The sequence below is a fragment of the Rhinatrema bivittatum genome, chromosome 6, assembly GCF_901001135.1.
Source record: "Rhinatrema bivittatum chromosome 6, aRhiBiv1.1, whole genome shotgun sequence".
Lineage (NCBI taxonomy): Eukaryota > Metazoa > Chordata > Amphibia > Gymnophiona > Rhinatrematidae > Rhinatrema > Rhinatrema bivittatum.
Genome location: NC_042620.1, coordinates 131,181,084 through 131,208,131, shown reverse-complemented (window position 1 = coordinate 131,208,131; position 27,048 = coordinate 131,181,084). Strand labels below are relative to the sequence as shown.

The 27,048-nt window shown below is 48.4% G+C and overlaps 1 protein-coding gene across 2 annotated transcripts in view; it reads right to left on the bottom strand.

Annotated features, from left to right (window-relative positions):
- Positions 1–11,773: 11,773 nt before the first annotated feature.
- The window catches only part of NUP35 (nucleoporin 35), a 74,330-nt gene continuing 59,055 nt past the window's right edge, over positions 11,774–27,048 (bottom strand). For both annotated transcript variants that reach the window (XM_029605951.1, XM_029605952.1), the window contains exons 8-9: positions 13,414–13,578; positions 11,774–12,890 (exon numbers count right to left, since the gene is read on the bottom strand). In XM_029605951.1, the coding sequence (XP_029461811.1) occupies positions 12,813–12,890; positions 13,414–13,578 (243 nt within the window). In that variant the 3' untranslated portion in view covers positions 11,774–12,812. The remainder of the gene's footprint in view (positions 12,891–13,413; positions 13,579–27,048) is intronic.

Below are 27,048 nucleotides of genomic sequence, written 5' to 3'. Positions count from 1 at the left end.
CAGGACCAATGGGTATAGTGTACTCCTGATAGCAGTTGGAGACTGAGTCAGATTTCAAGCTGACATCAATCTACACATACCGGTACAGGAAGCTTAGCTCTTCAGTATTCTCCTCAAAAAGCAATTGTGGATATATGTGTCTTAATAACTTGATTAACTTGGACTGGTTCAACTGATTTCCAAATTGGAGACCGCCAGTGCACCCAACCGAAAAACAGACACCAAATAACTATGGGTGTCTTTAACTAGGTATAATACCTGGCTTACCTGTGCTTGTCTTGCTCTCAGGGATTGTCACCCGAGGTTTCCTGATTTTGGGACAGCCGTGGGCGGGATGCTGAGTGCATCTGTCTACACTAAGGAAAACAATTATCAAATAAGTAATTTCTCCATTTCCTAGTGTGTAGCAGATGGACTCAGACCAATGGTATGTACAAAAGCTACTCCCGAACCAGGTGGGAGGCTGCCCATGGCCCACTTGGTACTGCCCTTGCAAATGTCTCCTCCCAAACCTGGACATCCAGGCAGTAGAACCTGGAGATGGTATGGATGGAGGACAACGTCGCCGCCCAACAGATCTCGGCGGGTAACAGCCTCTTGGTTTCTGCCCAGGACACTGCCTGGGCCCTTGTAGAATAGGCTTGGACTTGTAGAGGCGGAGGCTTCCCTGCCTCTATGAAGGCTGCCTTGATAACTTTGATCCAGCAGGCTATGGTTGCCCGCAAGGCTGCTTCCCCTTGTTTCTTTCCGCTGTGAAGGACGAATAGGTGGTCTGTCTTTCGTACGGATTCCGATCTTTCCAGGTATCGGACTAGAAGTCTGCCGACGTTTAGGTGGCAAAGATAGCGTGAGTCTTCAGAGTCCTTATGTTTGGCTGGAGATGGTAGAGATATGGTTTGGTTTAGATGAAATTGAGAAGCCACCTTCGGAAGAAAAGAGGGGACCATGCGTAGTTGTATGGCTCCCGGTGTGAACCTGAAGAATGGTTCTTGACAGGATAGGGCTTGGTGCTCGGAGATGCGATGGGATGAACATATTGCCACTAGGAATGCAGTCTTCAAGGTCAGTAGTCGTAGCGACAGGCCGCGAGTAGGTCTGAAAGAAGCTCCTGCTAGGAAGTCTAGTACTAGATTGAGATTCCATAGGGGCACCGGCCACCTTAAGGGTGGTCGGAGTTGTTTGACCCCTCTCAGGAAGCGGGAAACATCTGGATGGGTTGATAGACTGATGCCATCCACCTTGGCTCTGAAGCAGGCCCGTGCAGCCACCTGAACCTTGAGGGAGTTGAGACAACCCCTTCCTCAAGCTGTCCTGCAGAAATTCCAGGATCAGGGGGATTTTGGCTGTCCGCAGAAGGATCTCGCAGTCCTCACACCAGGCTTCAAATACTCTCCATATTCGTATGTAAGCTAGAGACTTGGAAAACTTGCATGCTCAGAGAAAGGTGTCAATTACTGCCTTAGCGTATCCGCTCTTCTTCAGGCGAGTCCTCTCAATGGCCAGACCATAAGAGAATAGAGTTGGGTCTTTGTGGAGGATCAGTCCCTGTCAGAGAAGGTCCCTGGGTGGATGTAGGCACAGAGGTTTCTCCGCAAGAAATCTTCGCATGTCTGCGTACCATGGCCTTCTTGGTCAGTCCGGGGTCACTAGAAGTACTAGCCCTCTGTGATGTTCTATCTTGCAGATGATCCAGCCCAGTAGTGGCCATGGGGGAAAGGCGTACAGTAGGACTTCCTGTGGCCAGGTCTGGACAAGGGCGTCGATTCCTCGGGATTGCGGTTCTCATCTGCGGCAGAAGAAATTGGGACCTTGGGCGTTGGACTGGGTTGCCAGAAGATCCATGTCTGGGGTTCCCCAGCGGTTTACTATCAGCTGGAAGGCTGTAGTCGACAGCATCCATTCCCCTGGGTCTAGGTACTCTCTGCTGAGGTAGTCTGCAGTGATGTCTTTTCCCGCGATGTGGGCAGCTGAGATCCCTTGCAGGTTTGATTCTGCCCACGCCATTAGGGGATCTATTTCCAGGGACACCTGTTGGCTTCTGGTTCCATCCTGGTGGTTGATGTAGGTAACTGTTGTGGCGTTGTCCGACATGACAGATTTGCCCCAGAGTCTGTGACAGAATTGCAGGCAGGCAAGACTAACAGCTCGAGCTTCCAGTCGGTTTATGTTTCATTGCCCATAGGCCGTCAGTTCCTGGCAGTGGTCTCCCATCCGTGGTGAGCAAGATCCAGGTCGGTGGGGATAGTCTTACTTCCTTGCTCAGAAGGTCTTCCTGTAGCCACCACTGGAGCTGGCTCCGAACCTCTGCCGGTAGCTGGATGCGAATGGAGTAGTTCTGGGATATCGGGTTCCATCGAGACAGTAGGGAACATTGTAGTGGGCGTATGTGGGCCCTTGCCCATGGGATGACTTCTAGGGTTGATGCCATGAGAGAGAACTTGGAGGTAGTCCCTTACCTTGAGGCGAATATAGGTCAACAGTTTTCGCAATTGGTCCATCAGTTTCCTTTTCCTTGTAGGGGGAAGAACTGGACTCCCAGGTACTCTAGCGATTGGGAGGGCTGCAGGCAGCTCTTGGCTGTGTTGACGATCCACCTGAGATTCTGCAATAGATTCTTGACTCTGGTGGTCACCTGGTAACTTTCCTCTGGAGATTTTGCCCTGATCAACCAATCGTCCAGATACGGGTGTACGAGGATTCCTTCTTTCCTTAGTGTCGCCGCTACTACCACCATAAATTTTGGTCAACGTCCGAGGAGCAGTAGCTAGTCCGAAGGGAAGCACCCAGAACTGGTAATGATGGTCCAGTATCGTGAATCGTAGGAAGCGCTGATGGTCATGGTGGACCGGTATGTGGAGATAGGCTTCAGATAGATCCAGTGAAGTCTGGAATTCTCCCAGTTGTACTGCCCTTATGACTGACCATAGGGTTTCCATAAGGAAGTGTGAACCCTCAGGAAGTGATTGACGGTCTTGAGGTCCAGGATGAGCCGGAACATTCCATCCTTCTTGGGAAGGGTAAAATAGATGGAATAGTGACCAGTATTTTGTTGGTGCGTGGGCGCAGAGGTTATTGCCTTTAGGTCGAGTAGTTTTGCCAGTGTGGTTTCTACTGCCATCCTCTTGGAGAGGGAGTGGCAACGGTGATCTCACAAATTTGTCTGGAGGGATGCTGTATCCCTCCAGACAGTATCCCTCTCAGATGATTGTTAGGACCCACTTGTCCAATGTTATCTCGACCCATCTTTGGTAGAAGAGTGTAAATCTGCCCCCTATGGCTTCTTCCTGTGGATGGGTCTGTTGATTCTCATTGTGGTTTACAGCCGGGGCCTGAACCCAAGCCAGCTCCCTTCTTGTTGTGTCTGTTCTGAAAGGACTGGGCCCCGCCTGTGGGTCGAGGTGATTGGTATGTGTTTTTGTACAGTCTAAAACGCTGAGCTCCTCTGCCCTTGGTTCTTCAAGGAGAGAAGCGCTGGGGTTCTTTTGTTCCTGTCCTCCGGTAACCGAGGTACTGGGGATTCGCCCCATTTGTTGGCTAGCTTCTCTCCAGTTCGCTTCCGAACAGGAAGGATCCTTTAAAAGGCATTCTCGTGAGTTTAGTCTTGGAGGTCACGTCAGCTGACCAAATTTCAGAGCCATAGTTGCCTTCTGGCTGCCACTATGGATGAGATACCCCTGGCCGAGGTGCGCACCAAGTCTAAGGTCTCATCAGTTAGGAAAAATATCACTGGTTCTAATGTTTCGGCGGAAGTGGTTGTGTCCCTGGAGAGAAGCAAGCATGCACGTGTCAAGACAGCGCAGCAGGAGGCGATCTGCAGAGTCATTGCTGCGACAAATGACTGTTCAAGGATGGATTCCTGATGTCTGTCCTGGGCATCCTTGAGTGCAGCTCTTCCTTCGACTGGGATGGTAGTGCGCTTTGAGAGAGCAGACCATGGCGTCCACGTTTGGGAACCCTAGGAGTTCTTTGGCCATGGGTTCCAGGGGTATAGGGCTTCTAGGACCCATCCTACTTTGAAACTGGCCTCCGGGCATTCCATTCCAGGTCAATCAGTTGTTGTAAGGCCTGCAGCATTGGGAAATAGCATGAGGCCTGATGGAGACCGACCAAAACTGGGTTCGTCTTTGGCTCCACTGTGGAGCTTGCACCAAGAATGGCCAGCGTCTTCAGGCTCAGAGACACGAGATCTGGCAGTTCGTCTTTGGAGAAGAACCGTATCATGGTTTGGTATGGTATGGTTCTATCCCTGGAGGGATTTTACCTTCCTCCAGGGAGTCAGGCTCTTCCCCTGAGGTATCTGTGTCCCCTAGGGGGAAGCTTTTGCCCAGCTAGGGCATGGCTCGGGGGGTCCGAGAGAGGCTTGGAAGGTCTTATGCTTCTGGTGGAGACTGTGGCTGTGTCACAGGTGGTACTGATTGTGCCTGTAGAAAAGATTTGTAGTCCTTTTAAGAATTCCACCCAGGAAAAGGTCCCTGGGTCCATATTTAATCCAGTGGAGCTCCCCGAGGTGCCCATTTGAAGAGGGACTGGGTTGGAGATACAGAGGTCCGGGGTACTATCGTTGGTGGAGCCGGATTCCTCTACTGGCTGAGGGGGGCTTTTCTTCGGTTCCCCCTGGATCTCTTCGCACTGCAGGCATAGGGCAGAGGCCACTTCAGGTTGCGTAGCTCTCAGGTGGCAGGCTGGGCAGAGGGCTTGACCATTGGCTTTCTTGGCCAGCGGTGCCATGGTTTGTGCATGTGGAGTGGCTCAAAACTCGTCTGTGCGTGTAGGTGCACACACTGGGAGACTTAGTTGTGAGCTCCGATGTGCGTGCAGGCCGCTATTTGTGCGCTTAGTAGGGATGCGTGCACCCCTGTGCGCATGGCATAGATGCGCACGGCCCTGTGTGCACAAGTAGTTTGTGGGCCTGGCTCGCCCCTGTACGCACGGCTCAGTTGTGCGGACAATATGGCGACCAAGGGGGGCAGATGGCACAGACGACCACGCAGGCAAGATGGCGACACCCCCCCCCCCCCCGGAGGGTCTCCACGTGTGAGAACCCTCGCACCGGATCTGGGTCTAGCCCGGACAGGGCTGCTCACCCCGATTAAACAGACACCGGAAGGACGATATGTGAAGCTGACCGAGCCTCAGACTTTAAGAAAGTTTTCTACCTTACCTTGTCTCGGCGCTTCCCGGTCTTGTGCAGGGCAGTCTCTGGCTGCAGGGGGAGAGGGAAAATACCTTCACCGCCACGCTCTGTAATCGCACCCACTCCCTCTCAGCAACTCTGGGAGCTAAGTCCATGCCGGGAACCAGCTTCCTGACAGAGGCTTACCTCTGAGGGGTCTCTGAAATCACCTCAGGAAATCTCGACTGGGGGAGGGACCCTTAGGTTTCACTGCAGGAGAGCAGGGCTTGTCTTGTAGAGGTAAGATTTTATCTCTTCTTTGGTTTGAATTTTCTAATGCTGTGCATGTAGTGTTCCTAACTTCTTATCAGACAAAGAAATACTGAAGAGCTAAGCTTCCTGCACAGGTATATGTAGGCTGACGTTAGCTTGAAATCTGACTCAGTCTCCAACTGCTATAAGGAGTACACTAGACCGATTGGTCCTGAGTCCATCTGCTACATGCTAGGAAAGTGTATCTTAGCAGAGCAAGTGTTTAAGGATTTCCCAAAGCCAACTAAAGTTTCCATATTGAGTCCAGTGTCATTACTGTTGGCCTTGCTGGAACAATACTGGTATCAAGAGGATTATGATGATCCTGATAAGGCAATGCTACTAAACCTCCAGAATCCAAGGAAATTGAGGGGAGATGTATTAGTACAAGGGAACACAAATTACAGTAGGTCATGATCATTTCTTTTTTGGTCCTTATGAAAAAAAGGTATGCTATAGTACATATTCAAGAGACTAAACAAGTGCCTTTTAAGCACTGAACCCTTTTATTCTTTCCCCCCCTAATCAATATTAAAACTGATTAAACAGCAAAACTTGCAGTAAGTGAATCCCTAGAATAAAAATGGGGGCAAGTTTTTTAATTACTAAAAACTAAAGGCTAAAGACTAATAAATTCTAGAACCCAAAAACTTACCTACAAGTGTACATTGGAGAAATTACTTACCTGATAATTTAGTTTCCCTTAGTGTAGACAGATGGACTCAGGACCAATGGATATTGTGCTCTGCTAGCAGATAGGAGACTGAGTCAGATTTCAAAGCAGTCATCACTCTAGATATACCCCTGCAGTAACCTCAGTTCTTCAGTATTCTCTTTGAAAAGCCACTGTGGATTTAATCTTTGCTTAAATAACTTGATTAAACTTGAGTAAAACTTGAACTGGTTCAACTAATTTCCAAACAGGAGACCGCCAATGCACTCAACTAATCAACGCCGACATCAGAAAAACTGTGGGAGTCTTGAACTAGGAGTAGGCCACGGCTTACCCGCACTTGCTTAGTCTCGAAGTTTGTTATCAGAGGTTCTCCTTTTCCGGGGCAGGCATGGGTGGGATGCTGAATCCATCTGTCTACACTAAGGAAAAGAAAATTATCAGGTAAGTAATTTCTCCATTTCCTAGCAGGTAGCCAGATGGACTCAGGACCAATGGTATGTACAAAAGCTACTCCTGGACAGAGCGGGAGGCTGCCCATGGCCCACTTAATACTACCCTTGCAAAGGCCGTGTCTTCCCGGGCCTGAACATCCAGGCAGTAGAACCTGGAGAAGATATGTATAGAGGACCATGTTGCCACCCGACAGATCTCAGCAGCTTGGTTTCTGCCCAGGAGACTGCCTGGGTCCTTATAGAATGAATTTTAACCTGTAGAGGTAAAGGCTTTCCTGCCTCTATGTAGGCTGCCTTGATTACTTCTTTGATCCAGCGGGCTATAGTCACCCGAGTGGCCGCTTCTTCTTGTTGCTTCCCACCGTTAAGAATGAACAAGCGGTACGTTTTGCGCACTGGTTCTGATCTTTCCATGTATCACACCAGGAGTATGCCGACATTTAGGTGGCAAGGTATGAGTCTTCCAAATCCCTATGTTTATCCGGAGCTGGTAGCGAGATGGTTTGGTTCAAGTGAAACTCGGAAACCACTTTCAGAAGGAGGGGACAATGTGCAGTTGTATGGTTCCAGGTTTGAACCTAAGGAACGGTTGCCGACAGGACAGAGCTGTAATTCGAAGATGCGACAAGCTGAACATAATGCCACCAGGAATGCAGTTTTTAATGTTCAGAGATGTAGTGACAGACCGCGTGTTGGTCTGAAGGAAACCCCAGCTAGGAAGTCTAATACTAGATTGAGATTCCATAGAGGAACCGGCCACTTTAGGGGTTGTCTGAGTTGTTTAACCCCTTTCAATAAGCAGGACAGGTCAGGATGGGTTGATAGCCGGATACCGTCCACTTATGCTCTGAAGCAGGCCAGTGCTGCTACTTGGACCTTGAGGGAGTTGAGTGACAACCCCTTTATACTGTCCTGTAGGAACTCCAGAATCATGGGAATCTTGGCTGTGCACAGGAGAATCTCACAGTCCTCACATACTCTCCAGATCTGTATATGTATGACAGGGATGTGGAGAATTTGCACGCTCGGAGCAGGGTGTCAATCACGGCCTTTGAGTAACCACGCTTCTTCAGGTGAGAGTCCTCAAGGGCCAGACCGTAAGAGAGAATAGAGACTGTTCTTCGTGGAGAATCTGGCCCTGCTGGAGAAGCTCCCTGTGTGGAGGTAGACACAGAGGGTTCCCCGCAAGGAGTCTTTGCATGTCTGCGTACCATGGTAGTCTTGGCCAATCCGGGGCCACTAGTGCCCAGTGATGTTCTATCTTGCGGATGTTCCTGCCCAGTAGTGCTATGAGGGAAAGGCGTACAAGTCAGTCTCCTCTGGCAAATGTGAATGAAAGTGTCAACTCCTTAGGCTTGCAGCTCTAGTCTGCGGCAGAAGAACCTGGGGACTAAGACGAGTGGCCAGTAGGTCCCATGGCTGGGAGGCCCCAGCGATTTACTATAAGTTGGAAGGCTGTGGTCAACAGCGTCCATTCCCCCGGGTCCAGGCTCTCTCTGCTGAGGAAGTCTGCTGAGTCGTTGTCTTATCCTGCGATGTGGGAGGCTGAGATCCCTTGTAGGTTTATCTCCACTCATGCCACGAGAAGGTCCATCTCCAGAGACACCTGCTGGCTCTTGGTTCCTCCCTGGTGCTTGATGTAAGCAACAGTTGTCACGTTGTCACATTACTTGAATTGCTTTGCCTCAGTCTGTGGCTGAATTGTAGGCATGCTAGTCTGACTGCTCGAGTTTCCAGGCAGTTTATGTTTCATGCCCCCTCTTCCTTGTTCCATTGTCCCTGGGCCATTAGTTCCTGACCGTGGACTCCCCGCCCTGGCAGGCTTGCATCCATGGTGAGCAAGATCCAGTTCGTTGGGGATAGGCTTACTCCTCTTTTTAGGTGGTCTTCCTGTAGCCACCACTGGAGCTGAGAACGTACCTCTGTTGGTAGTTGGAGGCGAATTGAGTAGTCCTGGGACAGTGGTCCATCATGACAGAAAGGAGTGCTGGAGTGGTCACATATGGGCCCTTGCCCAAGGGACAACTTCCAGGGTTGATGCCATGAGGCCAAGGACTTGAAGATAGTCCCATACCTTGGGGCGTGCATTGGTCATCAATCGTCATAATTGTTCTATCAGTTTCCTTCTCATCGGGGGAGAGAGGAAGACTGTTCTGTTTGGTGTTGAAACGGGCCCCCAGATACTCTAGCGATTGAGAGGGCTGCAGACTGCTCTTGCTTGTGTTCATGATCCAACCGAGTTCCTGCAGTAGGTTCTTGACTCTGCTGGTCACCTGCCGGCTCTCTTCCGAAGATTTTGCCCTGATTAGCCAATTGTCCAGGTAAGCCATGTCCACCATGATTTTGGTGAAGGTTCTGGGGGCAGTTGCTAGGCCAAAGGGTAGTGCTCAGAACTGGTAATGATGACCCAGTATTGGAAAGTGCAGGAAGCACTGGTGATCCTGAAGGACTGGGATGTGAAGGTAGGCTTCGGAAAGATCCAGGGAGGTTAGAAACTCTCCCAGTTGTACTGCCATTATTACAGAGTGAAGAGTTTCCATGCAGAAGTGTAGATCCCGCAGAGGTTGTTGACGTTCTTGAGGTCCAAAATGGGCCGGAAAGATCCTTCCTTTTTGGGAACGATAAAATAGATGGAATAGCGCCCCATATTTTGTTGGGACATGGGAACCGGAGTTATTGCCTTCAGACTGAATAGTCTTGTTAGAGTCGTTTCTACTGCCAGTCTTTTGGAATGGGAGTGGCAGGGTGACATAAATTTGTCTCAAGGGATGCTGCAGAACTCCAGAGAGTAACGTTCGAATGATGTTTAGAACCTATTTGTCAGTTATCTCGACCCATCTTTGGTAGAAGAGGGCAAGTCGGCCCCCTTTATCCTCTTCCTGTGGATGGGTTAGCCCATTCTCATTGTGGAGCACGGCTGGAGCCTGCCCCCGGGCCTGCTCCCCTCTTGGTCTGTCTGTTCAAAAGGGCTGGGACCGTCCGGAGGGACGGGGTGCCTGGAACTGCGAGTTCCTGTAGGGTCTAAAGCGCTGCGATCCTCTGACCTTGGTTCTTCTGGGGGAAGGACACAGATCTTTTACTCCTATCTTCCGGTAGCTGAGGCACTGGGGATTCACTCCATTTGCTGGCTTCCGAACAAGAGAGATCCTTTGAAAGGCATTCTTGTGAGATTCGCTTCAGATGTGTCCACAGACCAATGCCGTAGCCATTGTCTTCTGGCTGCCACTACCGAAGCAACGCCCCTGGCTGAAGTGCACACCAGGTCTGAGCTTGCATCTGTGACGAAGGCTGCTACAGGTTCCAGCAATTCACCGTTATATGTTCTGGAGTTATTGCCTCTCAGGTGGAGCAAGCAGGAACATGCCACCAGTGTGCAGCAGGTAGCAATCTGCAGTGTCATTGCTATTGCATCAAATGCCTGCTTAAGGATAGATTCCAATCGTCTGTCTTGAGTGTCCTTCAATGCAGCCCCTCCCTCAATGGGAATAGTTGTTTGCTTTGAGACGGCACAGACCATAGCGTCCACTTTCGGGAAACACAGGCGTTCCTTGGTCGCTGGTTCTAGAGGGTATAGGGTTTCCAATGCCCAACTCCCTTTGAAGCTGGCCTCTGGGGCACCCCATTCCAGGTCAACCAGTTCCTGGATGGCTTCCATCATTGGAAAGTAGCATGAGGCCTTAAAAAGGGACGCCAAGATAGGGTACTTCTTTAGTTCCACCATAGGGTCCTTGCCAGGAATACCCAGCGTCTTCAGAGTCTGGGAAACAAGGGCTGATAATTCGTCCTTGTGGAAGAAGTGAAGCATGGCTCCATTCCTGGAGGGATTTCTCCTTTTTCCAGGGAGTCACTCATCTGAGGTGTCTGGGTCCCTGTTAGGGAAGTTCTTGGTTAGGCGAGGCATGTCTCCAGGCATCTGAGCAGGGCCGGGAGGATCTTGTGCTTCCAGCAGGGGTTGAGAGCCTGGGGCACAGCTGGGGCTGATTGCGCTTGAATGAAGGCTTGCAGCCCTTGGAAAAATTCCAACCAGGAGAATGTCCCTGGGCCCATGTTAATTCCATGGGGAGTCGGAGTAGGGGCCCCAGAGTTGCCCTCCTGTGGGGAAGTCATCTCGGAGATGCATAGGTCTGGGGAACTATCTTCAGTTGTTCCGGAACCATCTCCCGACAGTAAGAGACCAGGATTTGGTCCCCCCCCGGGCTTCTTCGCAATGTTGACAGGCAGAACTCCAATTCAGGCTACGCGGCTCTTATGTGGCAGGCTGTGCAAAGAGTGCCTTCTGAGGCACTGGTGCCATTGTCTTTATGTGTTTGCGGGTGCAGTTGTAAACGCGGCCGTGCGTGTAGTTATGCGCGCTGGGTGTGCTCAGTTGTATGTGTTTGTTGTGCATACCGGTATGCGCACAGCTATGCGCGCATCTGTATTGGACGTACACAAGTTAAGCGCATCGGCAGCCCAGCCTGCCCTGCATGTACCGCTGGCAAGAAGGGAAGATGGCATCTCTGAGGGTCTCCACATGTGTGGACCCTTGCACTGGATTGGGGCCTAGCCTAACCAAGGCTGCTCAACCCAATCGGTGCTCCCTTCTAACCTCGCTGGGACAGATTCAGTACAGCAATCTGAGCTGTGGAGACCGGAGACCTGAATTTAAAGATTTTTTCTTACCTGGTCTTGGCGCTTACCGATTGTGTGCCAGACAGTCTCCAGCTGCGGGGGCGGGGGGGGGGGGGGGGGGGGAATTACCTTCACCGCCATGCTCATTTCTGCACCTGCTGCCTTTCAGCCACACTGGGGGGCTAAGTCCACACCGGGAACTGGCTACCGGACCAAGGCACACCTCTGAGGGATATCAGATCAACCTCAGAAATTCTCAACTGGGGGAGGGACCCTTAGGTATCAACGCAGGAGAGCGGGGCTCGATCTTCTTTAAGGTAAATTTTGTTTCTTTGTTGTAATTCTTAACACTATTCTAGTGTGTGGGATAGTGTCCACATCTGCTAGGAGATGGAGAGATACTGAAGAGCTAAAGTTACTGCAGGGGTATATATCTAGAGTGACGTCAGATTTGAAATCTGACTCAGTCTCCCATCTGAGAGCAGAAGAGCACAATATCCATTGGTCCTGAGTCCATCTGGCTACTCGCTAGGAAATTACTGTTTCCATATAAAATGTCCTCATTTGTCTTAATATATGCTATTAAAAAAAACCAAACAAACTTGACTCCCCAATTTAAAAAGTTTTATTATGAAAATTAGGATAGTGTTTTAAAAGTCTGAGTTATAGGTCCATTTTGAAAATACAATGTACAGACAATGATTAAACAATTTTAAAATTAAAAGTTCATCTGCTCCGTTTAAAACTGAAGGAAATATCACAACCTTTTCATTAAAGCATACTCCTATGTACGCTGCCATTCTGAATTACTTATTAAAAGTGCAAATTCTAACAGTATTTTATATAGCTATACAAACACATTATTCAATATGCTGGCATTCAAAAATCCTTCATGCTTTCACAATAAAAGCATCTATACCTTAACATCTTAAAACAATAATGCTGCATACTCACTTCCATTTGGCTGAATCTGAAAGTGGCTATACCCGATGTCCCATACTGCTAGATAATTCAACAATTCTTTATTGCCAAAATCTTTCAGCATTAACAGAAAATACACTTTTTATAACATTTTTGGAAAAGCCACTTTAAATCTGGTTACCATTGCACTTTCCCCATTTATCTGATCTTTAGCTAGCCCTTTTTTTTTTTTTTTTTTTTTTTTTTTTTTTAAATAAAACATGCCATCACAGACTACACAAAGGAAAGAAAAAAATTAAAGATGCAGTGAACATGTCTAGCAATAATAGAAAAAAAATGTCAAGAACAAAAGTGTTAGAAAATTAGACATACAAAAACTTTACAGAAATACATGCTAGAATAACTGCTGAATGTGAGAAAAGAATGTCACAGCTTTTTTGGACATTTGGCATTGCTGCTTTAACACATTGTAGATTTTAATTTTTAACCCATAAAAACATGATGGCACAAAGTTCAATCAACAATGAATATTTACACTAAGTACAATCTCTTAATGAAGCCATGTGCATTTATCCACTTTTACCTGACATGTCATCTAAATGCAGCATTCTATAAAGGAAGAGAGGCATGTTGAAAAATCCAGGTACTACTGAGGGCAGTGCCAAGGAACGCTAGCAGTGCATTGTATGTTTTAGTGTACAATTTTCCCTACATCCATGTTTTCAAACTACCAACCAAACATGTACTCCATAGCTTTTGAAACCAAACTGTCATCTTTCTTTGGAGTCTGTCTATCAGAAACAACCTGGAAATAAAGAAAGCACCAATCATAAATAAGAATCTACTTACATCATGTACATTGCAATTTAAAAATCTAACATGCATGACCATTTCCCAATCTGGATTATGACTGTAGATTTGTTACTGCTGAAATGAAATCCCCAACATCTGCAATGTCACTGCAACAGTACCCCATGTGCCAAGCCACTACATGTTGTCTAAATGGTTCATAAGAACACAGTGCACATCTTCATGCAACATTTTAATATAGAGAAATTTCCCCACAGTGCTTTTTCAACCCAAAGCTTTGGCACTTTTTTGAGCAAAATATTTTCCAAGGAAACAAGAGTCAGAGCCACAGTACAGGCAGGGAGAGGTCGGGAGAACTATATAGGAAAAAGCAACTTGTAACTTAGTAAGATTCTTGTGATTACTCCAACTCCCAATAAAATAGTAATTTATTGTGGGAAGGCACGTATCTCAGGAATATTTAAATCTGCAGGAAGAAAAATGTTTATAAGCACTATCACAATACGGTTTTCACATACTTGATAGTCACTAGTTGAAGCTTTATATGCTGCAGCAAGAGGTCTCATAGTTGTAGCCCTCGGAGTGCTACAAGACTGTGATGGGGTGCCTATCGTTTTTATTGGAGGAGTAAAAGCTGAAGATGTAGATGGTGCACACACTCTGTCACAGCTTTCCATCATACTCTGGAAAAAATACAAGGGTCATGTAAAAATTTCTGCAATCACATTAAGCTAGAAATGCTCATTTACCAAACATAATTCAAGACGTCTAATTCTTGTAATGCTAATTGCAATGGAATCTGCACTAACTCAGATGGGTGAATGTATTTAACAAAGACTCAGACAGCAACTACACTGAGCCCTCAGTTTCCTGCAGCAGATTTTTCAAGATTCTGTGGCAGATTTGCATGTAGAAATTACTTACCTGATAATTTTGTTTTCCTTAGTGTAGAGAGATGGATTCAGGGCCAATGGGTATAGTGTGCTCCTGATAGCAGTTGGAGACCGATTTCAATCTGACGTCAGCACCCGTACATATACACATGCAGGAAGCTCTGCTCTTCAGTATTCTCCTCACATATATCCACAATTGCTTTGCATGTCTGGCTAATTTGATTAACTTGGTTAACTTTGTTTAACTTGAATAACTTGAGAAACACGATCAACTTGAACTGGTTGGCGTGGACTATAGCTGGAGACCGCCAGTGCACTCAACCGAGAAACGCCAACACCTGGTCTATGGGTGTCCTAGCTGAAAGGAAGCGTGGCTTACCCGTGTTTCTCTTGCTCTCAGGAATTGACACCTGAGGTTTTCATGCATAGCAGCAGCCATGAGTGGGATACTGAATCCATCTGTCTACACTAAGAAAAACGAAATTATCAGGTAAGTAATTTCTCCATTTCCTAGCATGTAGCAGATGGATTCAGGACCAATGGGATGTACAAAAGCTACTCCCAAACCGGGTGGGAGGCTGCCCGTGGCCCACTTAGTACTGCCCTTACGAATGCTGTGTCCTCCTGAGCTTGAACATCCAGGCGGTAGAACATGGCGAAGGTGTGTATGGAGGACCATGTCTCTGCCCGACAAATCTGTGTGGGTGACAGCATCTTTGTTTCCGCCCAGGACACTGCCTGGGCTCTAGTGGAATGGGCCTTGACTTGTATCAGTGGTGGCTTGCCTGCCTCTACGTAGACCGCCTTGATTACTTCTTTGATCCAGTGGGCTATGGTTGCCCACGAGGCAGCTTCTCCTTGTTTCTTCCCACTGTGAAGGACGAATAGGTGGTCCGTCTTTCACATGGATTCTGACCTTTCCAGGTATCGGACTAGGAGTCTACCGACATTAAGGTGGCAAAGACGGCGCGATTCTTCCGAGCCCTTGTGCTTGTCTGGAGATGGCAGTGAGATGGTTTGGTTTAGATGGAGGTGAGAAACCACATTTGGAAGGAAGGAGGGGACAGTGCGTAGCTGTATGGATCCCGGTGTGAATCTGAGAAAGGGCTCCCGACAGGATAGTGCTTGAAGTTCGGAGATGCGACAGGCTGAACATATTGCCACTAGAAATGCAGTCTTCAAGGCTAGTAGTCGTAGAGACAGACCACGGATAGGTCTGAAGGAGGCTCCCGCTAGGAAGTCTAGTACTAGATTGAGGTTCCTTAGAGCTACTGGCCACTTTAAGGGTGGATGGATCTGCTTGACCCCTCAGGAGAAAACAGGTATGGATAAGATGTTAGGCTAATACCTTCCACTTTGGTTCCAAAGCATGTCAACGTGGTCACCTGAACCTTGATGGAGTTGCGGGACAACCCCTTCTGTAAGCCATCTTGCAGGAAATTCCAGGATCGTGGTAATTTTGGCTGTCCACGAAAGGATGTCGTGGTCTTTGCACCAGGCTTCGATTATTCTCCATATTCATATGTAGGTTAGCGAAGTGGAGAACTTGCGTGCTTGGAGCAAGGTGTCAATCACTGCCCTCGAGTATCCACTCTTCAGGCATGTCCTCTCAATGGCCAGACCCTAAGAGAGAATCAAGTTGGGTCTTCGCTGAGGGTCGGGCCTTGCTGGAGCAGATCCTTGTGTGGGGGTAGGGGGAGAGGGCTCCCCGTCAAGAGTCTTCGCATGTCTGCGTACCATGGCCTTCTTGGCCAGACCGGGGCCACCAGAAGTACCATCCCCCTGTGGTGTTCTATCTTGCGGATGATCCCGCCCAGTAGGGGCCACAGGGGAAGGCATACAGGTCTTCCCTTGGCCAGGTCTGGACGAGGGCATCGATCCCTTGGGATTGTGGTTCTCATCTGCGACTGAAGAAGTTGGGGACTCGGGCATTGGACCGGGTTGCCAGGAGATCCTCCCCAGCGGTTTACTATCGACTGGAAGGCTGTGGACGACAGCATCCTGGGTCTAGACTCTCTCTGCTGAGGTAGTCCGCAGCAATGTTGTCTTTTCCCACGATGTGGGCAGCTGAGATCCCTTGTAGGTTTGGTTTGCTTCCGCCCACGCCATTAGGGAATCTATTTCCAGGGACACCTGTTAGCTTCTGGTTCCTCCCCTGGCAGTTGATGTAGGCAACTGTTGTGGCACTGGCGACATGACTGACAGATTTGCCCTGGAGCCTGTGATGGAACTGTAGGCAGGCTAGTCTGACTGCCGGGCTTCTAGTCTGTTGATATTCCACCCCAACTCTTCCTTGTTCCATTGCCCCTGGGCAGTCAGTTCCTGGCAGTGGGCTCCCCACGCTCGCATCCGTGATGAGCAAGACCCAGGTTGGTGGAGATAGCCATACTCCCTTGCTTAGATGGCTTCTTGTAGCCACCATTGGAGCTGGTTCCGCACTTCCTCCGGGAGCTGGAGGTGAAAGTAGTCCTGGGACATCGGGTTCCATTGTGACACAGTAGGGAGCGCTGTAGCGGTCGCATGTGGGCTCTTTCCCATGGAACCTCTTCCAGGGTTGATGTCATGAGGCTGAGGAGTTGGAGGTAGTCCCATACTTTGGGGCGGGGACCTCCTAGCAGGTTTCGCAATTGGTTCAGTTTTCTTCTCCTTGTAGGGGGAAGAACAACCTTGTCTTGTTTGGTGTCAAACTGGACTCCCAGGTATTCTAGAGATTGGGAGGGCTGCAGACAGCTCGTTTGTGTTGTCAACCCACCTGAGGCTCTCCAGTAGAGCCTTGACTCTGGTGGTCACCTGATGACTTTCGGCTGGAGATTTTGCCCTGATCAGCCAATCATCCAGATATGGATGTACAAAGATTCCTTTCCTCAGTGTCGCCGCCACTACCACCATAATTTTGGTGAACGTGCGGGGGACTGTGGTTAGCCTGAAGGGTAGTACCTGGAATTGGTAATGGTGGTCCAGGATCGTGAAGTGTAGGAAGCACTGATGCTCATGATGGACTGGTATGTGCAGGTAGGCTTCTGACAGGTCCAGGGATGTAAGGCATTCTCCTGGCTGTATTGCCTGATGACAGAGTGCAGGGTTCCCATGCGGAAGTGTGGTACCCTCAGGTAGCGCTTGACCAACTTGGTCCAAATAGATGGAATAGTGCCCAGTATTTTGTTGTTGCATGAGCACCGGCATTATGGCCTTTAGGGCGAGTAATTTGGCCACTATAGTTTCCACTGCCATTCTCTTGGGGAGTACGTGGCAAGGAGATTTCACAAACTTGTCTGGAGGGATGCTGTGGAAGTCCAGATAGTATCCTTCTTGAATGATTGTTAGGACCCACTTGTCCGCTGTTATCCCGACCCATCTTTGATAGAATAGGGCAAGTTTGCCCCCTATGGCTTCTTCCTGTGGATGGGTCGGCTGATTCTCACTGTGGCGTGCAACTGGGGTCTGGGCCCGAGCCGGCTCCCATCTTGTTGTGTTTGTTCCGAAAGGACTGGCCCCTGACTGCGGGGTGAGGTGGTTGATATGTACTCTTGTAGGGTCTAAAATGCTGTGATCCTCTGCCCTTAGGTAGTTGGGGAGAAGGGCGTTGGCTTCTTTTGTTCTTCTCTTCCAGTAGCTGAGGTACTGGAGATTCACCCCATTTGTCAGCTAACTTTTCCAGCTCGCTTCCGAATAGGAGGGTTCCTTTGACGGGCATTCTCGTGAGCTTCGTCTTGGAAGCTGCATCAGCTGACCAGCTTCGGAGCCAGAGCTGTCTTCTGGCTGCCACTATGGATGAGATGCCCCTGGCTGAGGTGCACACCAGTTTGGAGGTCACGTCTGTGAAGAAGGATATTGCTGGTTCTAGTGCTTTGACGGGCATGATGGCTTTCCTGGTCATTGATAAGCAGGCACGTGTCACCACAGCACAGCAGGCTGCAATCTGTAGCGACACGGCTGATGCATCGAATGACTGTTTAAGGATGGATTCCTGACATCTGTCCTGGGCATCCTTGAGTGCCGCTCCTCCCTCGACGGGAATGGTAGTGCACTTTGTGACCAAGCAGACCTTGGCATCCACTTTGGGGAACACTAGTTGATGTTTGCTGAGGGTTCCAAGTGGATATAGGGCTTCCAGGGCCCACCCCCCCTTTGAAACTGGCCTCCGGGGCACCCCATTCCAAGTTGATCAGCTGTTGTACGGCTTGCAGCAAGGGGAAATGGTGAAAGGCCTGACTGAGCCCTTCTAGGAGAGGATTCACCTGGAATGGCGAGCTCCTTCAAGCTGAGAGCCACAAGATCTGGTATCTCGTCTTTGGAGAAGAAATGCATCATGGTTCGGTAAGGTTCCGTTCCTGGAGGTATTTCCCCTTTCTCCAGGGAGTCTTTAACCTCATCCGAGGTGTCCATTTCCCCTGGGAGGCAAGAGTCCTCTGGCGGCAGATGTGTCTGTGCCATCGGTGGTGGTTGCATGTTGACAAAGGTGTGTAGACCCTTAAAGAATTCTACCCAGAAGGATCCTGGGTCTAGATTAAACGCTGCTGTGTTCCCCAGGGACCCCGTTTGGGGGAGGGTCATGCTGGGGATAGAGAGGTCTGGGGTACTATCAGTGGATCCGGATTCCTGTACTGGCTGGGGAGGGCCTTGTCCAGGTTCTCCCAGGGCCTCCTCGCACTGTAGACAGAGCCGTGGCCTCCTCATGCTGCACAGCTCTTATGTGGCAGGCTGGGCAGAGGGCTTGTGCCTTTGTTATCTTGGCCGGTGGTGCCATGATTTTGTGCGTGTAGGTAGTTGAAACCCCGGTCTGTGCATTTAATGTGCGAGTCGTGAGGCTTAGCTATGCGCTCCGAGTGTGCCCAAGATGTGTGTGTAGGCCGGGATGCATGCTCACTGAGATGCACTCGCCTCTGTGTGCACAAGGAATGTGTGCACCTGGCTTGTCCCTGTGCGTATGGTTCAGTTAGGCGGACAGAGATGCGAAATGGCGTCTGCGACCATGCGAGCAAGATGGTGACCACCTCAGAGGGTCTCCACGTGGGAGGACCCTCGTATCCGATCGGGGTCTAGTCTGGCCTGGGCTGGGCTGATCAACCCAATGGTACAGACGCCGGCTAGCGATCTGTGAGGCTCTCCAAGCCTTGGAGACCGGAGACTTAGAAAAAGTTTTCTACCTTACCTTGTCTCGGTGTTTCCTGGTTTGGCTGCGTGGGGAGAAGGAAGTAACTTCACCACCGTGCTCGGTATTGCACCTGCTGCCTCTTAGCCACTCCCGTTGCCGGGGGCTAAGACCACGCTGGGAACCGGCTACCAGACTGAAGCCTACCTCTGAGGGATCTCGAAAATCATCTTAGAAAATCTCAACTGGGGGAGGGACCCTTCGGTATCACTGCAGGAGAGCAGGGCTCGTCTAGAGAGTTAAGATTGTTTTTTGTTTGGAATTTTCTTTCTTTGGTTTGAATACTCTAATGCTGAGCAAGTGTGAATAGAGTCCAGAACTGCTATGGAGACGGAAAATACTGAAGAGCAGAGCTTCCTGTTTTGGTATATGTACGGATGCTGACGTCAGATTGAAATCTGACTCAGGCTCCAACTGCTATCAGGAGCACACTATACCCACTGGTCCTGAATTCATCTGCTACATGCTAGGAAAATATAATTTTTTTTTTAAGTCATTTTCTGATATTTCTGTGTCCAATAAATTTGGTTGTTTAATAGAGGAAAAATATCTTAGTGATTGGAGCTGGGAAGAAAGGAGGGGAAAGGATCTGGAATGGGGAGAGGGAATCTCAGAGGAGAGAAATTAAGAAGGGATCTCAGGTAGGGAAGATAGAGGTATAAGGAATGGAGGCACAGAATAAGTAGATGAGGGAAGCAGGTAGGATAGAGAAAGGGAATGAGAGGATGGGAGAGAGATCATGAATGGGGAGATAGGAAGAGAGAACTGGGGATGGTGTGAAGGAAGAATGATGGGGGAATGGTGTGAAGGAAGGAAGAATGATGGGGGAATAGCGGTCAGTACTGAAGTCTTTAGTGGGGGTGTATCCAAAGAGAAGCATTCCTCCCCTAGCTCCTACCATACCCTTTGTGTATCCCAACCCCCAAATGCCCATCTTGTCTCCCCCCCCCACAGTCCTCCTCCATCCTCAATTCTTTTGACATCCCCCATCCTATCTGCCCATACACACACCCCGATTCCCCAGTACCTATCATACAACCCCCCCATCTCACCACTCCCTTTTCATACAACCCCCTTCCAATCACAAGCTTAGACAGTTTCACAAATCCCTCCAATCACACCATCTTTTCCCTCATCTCCCCAGCCTCACCCCATTTCACAAAATGTACTTCATCCCCTTCCTTTTCAGTCACCCCATCCCCCTTTCCCACCAGCCTGTTTCATATAATCACTCCCTCACTCACCTCCAGATTCTCAAATAGCTCTCACCCACCCCCAAGCCTGGCACTGGTCACTACAAGGGGGAAGAAAAGGAGGCAGAAACACATCAGGTTGCATCCTCCCACCCCCCCCCCCCCCCCCCCCCTCTGCTGGCCTAGTCTGACTGCTTTCAACCACGGGGATACACAGTGTGCTGTGGTTGAAAGCAGTAGTCTCGAGAGGTCAGCAAAAGGAGAAAAGACAGCACAATGTGCTTCTGCTCTTCTCCTTAAGCCACACAATGAAAGCACTATGGAGTGAAGGGAGCGGACCAAGAACAGATCTGACTTTGGCAGCAGAACATGAAGAGATTTGGCAGTGGCTACAATGTTGGATCCGGAAGGAAGAGGTTTGGCGGTGTCAGCGGCATTCTGACCACATTAGATGACCTGGCTCCCTGACCTCCCACAGCAATGTACACATTCTGTGGAAAGGGGAAGATTTTGTGGTCCTTCTTGCAGCCACAGAATCTCACGAGACCAGGGGTATTGACTATACTGAAGCTATGGTGAAAACCCCATTTGAAAACTGGGAGTTACCTTGAATATTTTTTCCCAATTGTTTACAGATTGCTAGTAATTAAACCCCCGCTGCCCTACACATGCAACTAACATTAAAAAACTGAACCCCAGCATCACAAACCTGATAAGGCTGTTCTCAGATACAGGTTGTAGTTTTAATCATTTGCCAACTTTTGGGTAAGTGTCCTAGTGTTTATGAAATTGTTCAACTTTTTTTTTTTTTTAAACTATAAATAGAAATGTCTGGGGAGTGTATTTTGGTGTTTGGCATAACCTCAAATTTGTATGTAAAACAGGAGGACCCACATTTATTGCAGCCCTTGCTAAGGATGCAACAAAGACAGAATCAAATTGAAGACTTACCTAATATTAGCCGAGGTTGCATCTATATTCATCATTATAAACAGACTCTTAAAGCAACAAAACTTATCCACTGAAAGTGTTTAAGGTACGGTCAGGCTATTGTATTTTTATTCAACTTTCAATTTTAGCTCATAGCAATTACAATAAAATCAATACCTGAAAGGCCTTAGTCCTTTTAGAACAAAGTTATAACAAAGCTACCATGCATGAGCAAAAATTAAAAAGTCAAACTGAACTGGAATTTCATATATACATAATCCCTTTAAATACAGGTTTCCTTTCACTCTTGTTCAACTGTGCTCCCAAAGTGAAATGGCCTTTTACCCAGAGGACTCAAAGAAATTATATAATTAAAAAAAAAAAAAAAAAAACCAGAGGGGCATATCCAAGTGTTAAATATAAGTATCAAAACATTTTTATTATAGCTTATGAATACATAAGAGCCATCTATATTCCAATACATCCTACAATTACCAAAAATTCACCTTATACTGACCATATCCACATTCATATGCACACAGACATCTCAGACATACAAAACATAAGCAGACTAAAAATGTACAATATTGGACTGCTCAGTAGTTAATGTGTAGGAACACCTAATAAAATGGTATCACACGTTGTATTATAAAAACAAATACATAAAGAAAAGCATGCTTCACAATAGCTTTGTTCCACAGCAGTTGATATGTAATTAGTTTTGCCTGTTCATAACCCGATCAGTCCAGACAAGTGGGTTTATGCATCCCTACCAGCAGATGGAGGTAGAGAATAAAACCTTTGAGGCACTGCTACATAACCGAGTGCCACCTGTAGTCCCTCAGTATTTCTCTGTCTCCAGCAGATGGTAGAGATGGAAACCTGCAGTATGGAGTTTGATTAAAAAAAAAAAAAAAAAAAGGGAAGACAGAAGATTCCTGGAAGGCCCCACAAGGTGTTAGGTTCCTTCATGGGCCATCCCTTGGGTGTAGCAGGGCAAGCCGGAAAGGGGATGGGGGGGGGGGGTGACCCCTGAGCTAGCTATCAGTCAGGGGAGGTGAAAGCCAGGAGTGGTGGTTCCCTCATCCCCTCTGAATCTTCACCCTTAAAGTCTGCTCCCTCCACATCCAGAAGCAGGGAAAAAGACCTTTTCTTTGTGCTTTCCTTGTTTGTTGGTTATTTCCTTTCAGGCCGATACAGTAAAGTTTGCGGGAGAGCCGGGCGAGTGCCCGCTCTCCCAGCGCATGCACAGGCCACTCTCCTGTGCACGCAATTCACTAAAAAAAAAAAAATTATTCAAATTAGGGCCCGCGGTAAAAAGAGGCGCTAGGGACACTAGCACATCCCTAGTGCCTCTGACAGGAGCGGCGGCTGTCAGCGAGATTGACAGCCAATGCTCAATTTTGCGGCGGATCTCAAACCCGCTGACAGCCACGGGTTCGGAAACCGGACTCCAGCAAAATTGAGCCTCGAGCCGATTTAAAATTTTTTTTTAATTTTTAATTATTTTTAACTTTTGGGACCTCAGACTTAATATCTCCATGTTATTAAGGCAGAGAGTGTACAGAAAAGCAGTTTTTACTGCTTTTCTGTGCACTTTCCCGGTGCCAGCAGAAATTAACGCATGTCGCAGCAGCACCGTGGGTCCCAAGGGCGAGATGGAAGTTAGATTGGTCATTGGTCTGCTCCTCTCCAGAGGCTAGTGGAGAAAGGCTGTCCCTCTTTTACAAGGAGTGGACCAAGATCACATCGGACAAGTGGGTCCTAAAGGTGGTGAGAGACCGCAATGCCTTGGAACTCTCATCCACTCAGGGTCGTCTTCGTAATCTTCCACTGGGTCTCCCGGGGAAAGTGAGAGAGGCAGTGCGGGTTACATCTCATGCGCACCATTGTTCCCATGCCCCCTCCTCTGGAGAGGAGGCAGGGTCGATACTCCATGTACTTTGTGGTGCTCAAAAGGAAGGGGACTTTTTGGCCCATTCTCGATCTGCAGGTGGTCAATGCTGCCCTCCGGGAGCTGCAGTTTTGGATAGACGTTGCACATGGTGATAGCGGCAATGCACAAAAGGGGAGTTTCAGGCGTTGCTGGACTTGTCAGAAGCTTATCTCCATACTCCCGTTCGGGCTGGACACCAGCAGTTCCTGAGGTCCAGGGTCTTAAGAGGAGCATTTCCAATTTTGCTTCCTTCCTTTTGGGTTGGCAGCTGCAACATGCACGTTCACAAAGGTGATGGTGGTAGTGGCAGCAGCGCTCAGGAAGGATGGTATCCTGGTGCACTCATACCTGAACAATTGGTTAGGACAGGCGAAATCTGAAATGGAATGTTGTCACTCAGTGCAGCAGTTCCGGCAGCTCCTGGATTCATTGGGCTGGGTGACTAATCTGGCAGGAGCCATTTAAAGTTGACCCAATCAGAATATCTGAGGGCACATTTCGATACCCAGCTGGGAAAGGTGTTTCTGACTACGGAGTTGATAGTTATATTGTGGATTCAGGTCCTTCGGCTGTTGCATCGGGCAGTTCCAGGGTCTGGGATTATTTGCAGGTCCTGGGTTCATTGGCTTCTAAGCTGGAGTTGGTTCCATGGGCCTTTGCGCACATGCACCTGCTGCAGAGGATGCTATTATCCTGTTGGAATCCATTTTCGGGGGAATTTCAGCTTCATTTGCTGCTGCCAGAGGATGCCAAGTTCCAGTTTCTTGTGGTGGCACTTTTGGCATAATCTCAAAAAAGGGATGGATCGGGAAGTGCCCGACTGGGTGGTGACCAGGGATTCCAACCTGAACTTAGTTCTTTTTTTGCCTAGAGTGGTTTCCTCCTTTCACCTTAACCAGGTGATTGAGTTACTGGCTTTTCCAAATTTGTCTGTGGATGCTCCTATGTCGAGGAAGCTTCACTTGCTGGATGGGAGCAGAATTCTCTTGTGATACCTTAAGGTGACAAATGCCTTTCGGAGATCTGATCATTTTTTTTGTCTTGTGCAGAAGTGCTAAGAAGGGAAATAAGGCATCTAAGGGCACTATTGCATGATGGCAGAAAGATGATAGCTTTGGCATACATCTGTAAGGGCCGGTCAGGTTGAGAGCACATTCCACTAGGGCGCAAGCAACCTCGTGAGCAGAGTGTCAACTTTTTTTTCCAAAGGAGATTTGTCATGTGACGACGTGGTCTTCGCCTAAACCTTTTACCCAAACATTACCGTTTGGGTATGCGGGTGCCAGAGGAGGCGTCTTTTGGGGGAAGTGTTGTGTGGGTCTTTCGAGTTCCCAAGCCCCTCTATTCTATGCAAGAACAGCTCACTTGTCTGGACTGATCCAGGGTACGAGCAGGAAAGGAAAATTGGTTCTTACCTGCTAATTTTTGTTCCTGAAGTACCACACAGATCAGTCCAGAGACCTGTCCCCATTTTTCGAAAGACTTCTTTGCTTCTGGATGTTGCTGAGCTGATGTGGTATATATTCAGAGTAATGAGAAGTGTACATAGTTTCAGATGTGTGTTCTGTCATGTTAAGAGGGCCTAGTTTTGTTTTGTTTTTTTTCAGGAGGCTCCAACCTTTAAGTATCTTTTTGCCCCAGGTATACTGGGATATGTTAAGGTAGACATCTTGGCTTGGGTACAGGTCAATACTGAGGGACTACAAGTGGAACATTTGGTTATGTAGTAGTGCCTCAAAGTTTTTATTCTTTGCCTCCATCTGCTGGTAGAGATGCATAAACCCACTTGTCTGGGCTGATCCATGGTACTTCAGGAAAGAAAATTAGCAGGTAAGAACCAAATTTTCCTAGAGAGTCAATAGTTCATTTATAACCAACTTGTATACCATTTGATCCACCGTTCTTATTAATTTTAGTCCCGACAAAAGGCCTTTGTTTCACCTGTTACCAGGCTTCTGCGGGGGCTCTAATTCCACAATGACCATGATTAAACAAGGGGTGGATGTTGGAGGAAACATTTACAAGTATGTTTTACAGAATGTCATGCTATCACTGAAGAACAGCACAAAATAGACATGGCAGCTACAGAAAAAAAAAAAAAAAAAAAAGATTAAAATGTATTTATATCCAAGAATTTTTTTTTTAAATGGCAGCAAAATATACCTTCAAATAGCAATATTAGGAGGCAGCATCTACTGTTCCATATTTAAAAACACTCAGTTCAGCATTGCCTCGTAAACAGATCAGTCTTAACCACATATTGCCGCTAATGGAAAAACCACCAAAATTATATATTAGTGTCTAAAAATAGAAACACCATGCTTTTATAATGAAAATCTTCTCTGCATCGCAATACCCTATATATAATGCCCAAAACAAATTCCTTACCTTGTAAAACCAGCAGTAGCTTTTCTAAACAAGTTTCAATATAGTAAGGCTTCCAGTCTCCTAACCAGAAGCTCCCTTTAAATGTAAAATCATTGAAGAAGCTTTATTGTCCTTATAAAAAAAACCAAAAAGAAGTTCAGCAGTCTGTCAGTAAAATGCTTCCCATTCAATAACTATTTAGTCCACTATGATGAACAGCAGACCACTTGAAAATGTTATATTGCTCTGTCTGCTCAAAACCATTTGTTGGATTACAAAATTTTAGATCAGCAATTAGATGATTCCGATGGAGTCAATGCTGCACTATCAGGGCATCACTTTTTTGTCCAAATACAACTTAAATGTTGTTTAATATGAGTTTAATGGAATTTTTAGTATGACAAATATAGATCTTCGAGCAAGGACAGATAATTGCATTTATTGAGTGATGTTGTAATCAAAGTGACCCCTGCGGTATTGCACAATAGTCCTAGCAGACAGATCGATACAGTAAAGTGCAACCGCTGTTACCCTGCTCCTAACTCGCCTTCTACTCACTTTCCGGCCGCGTTAGCCCTTCCCGTGATACACTATCCCCTTTAACTCATCCCTACCGCCTCTTAAAATCCCCGGGTAACCCCTTCCACCCACAGCATGTATATTAAATGTAAACGAGCGAATTAGCTATTCCCTCCCATACAGTAACGTGCGCCCCGACTATCACTTTTTTACCCTGCCGTTTTGCCGTGCGTTTACCCTGCTAACTTACCGCCTACCCTTACCCCAGCGTTAGAGGCAGGGGTAAGGGTAGTCGGCAAACTTTCCCCCAGCCCCCGCTCACCTGCCCTGGCCGCGTCCGGTCTCCGGTGCAGCCCCAGTCCTGTCCCCTCCTCTCGAAGCAAAAAAAAAAAACCCAAAAAAAAAGTAGCAAGAGAGCGAGGGGAGAGACGGGCAATCCTACGCTCGGGAGGAGGGGGGGCAGTTTAAAGCGACTTACTTTTGCAGCCCCCCCCCGGACATCAGCGACGACGACCCAGCAATCCTAGGCTCGGGCCTGCTAGTCCCTTCTCCTCTCCTCCCGAAGCAGGGCGCAAAAAGCAGCCTTGCTCCGGGAGATGGGGGGGGGGGCAGTTTAAAGCGACTTACTTTTGCAGCCCCCCCCCCCCCTCCGGACATCGGTGACGACCGCGGCTCCTGCCTCCAACTGTCAGACAGACGCATCGCACGTGGGAAAGCGGCCCCTATGCGTGCAATTGGCTGCTCATGCCGTGACGTCACGTCTTGAGCAGCCAATTGCACACATAGGGGCCGCTTTCCTACGTGCGATGCGTCTGTCTGACAGCTGGAGGCTGGAGCCGCCGATGTCCGGAGGGGGGGGGGCTGCAAAAGTAAGTCGCTTCGTCGCTTTAAACTGCACCCCCCCCCTCTCCTCCCGGAGCAAGGCTGCTTTTCGCGCCCTGCTTCGGGAGGAGAGAACAAGGGACTGGCAGGCCCGAGCGTAGGATTGCCCGTCTCTCCCCTCGCTCTCTTGCTACTTTTTTTGCGGTTTTTTTTTTGCTTCGGGAGGAGGGGACAGGACTGGGGCTACACCGGAGACCGGACGCGGCCAGGGCAGGTGAGCGGGGGCTGGGGGAAAGTTTGCCGAGCATCGGAGAACATAACTGTCCACTTCCTGGTACCTG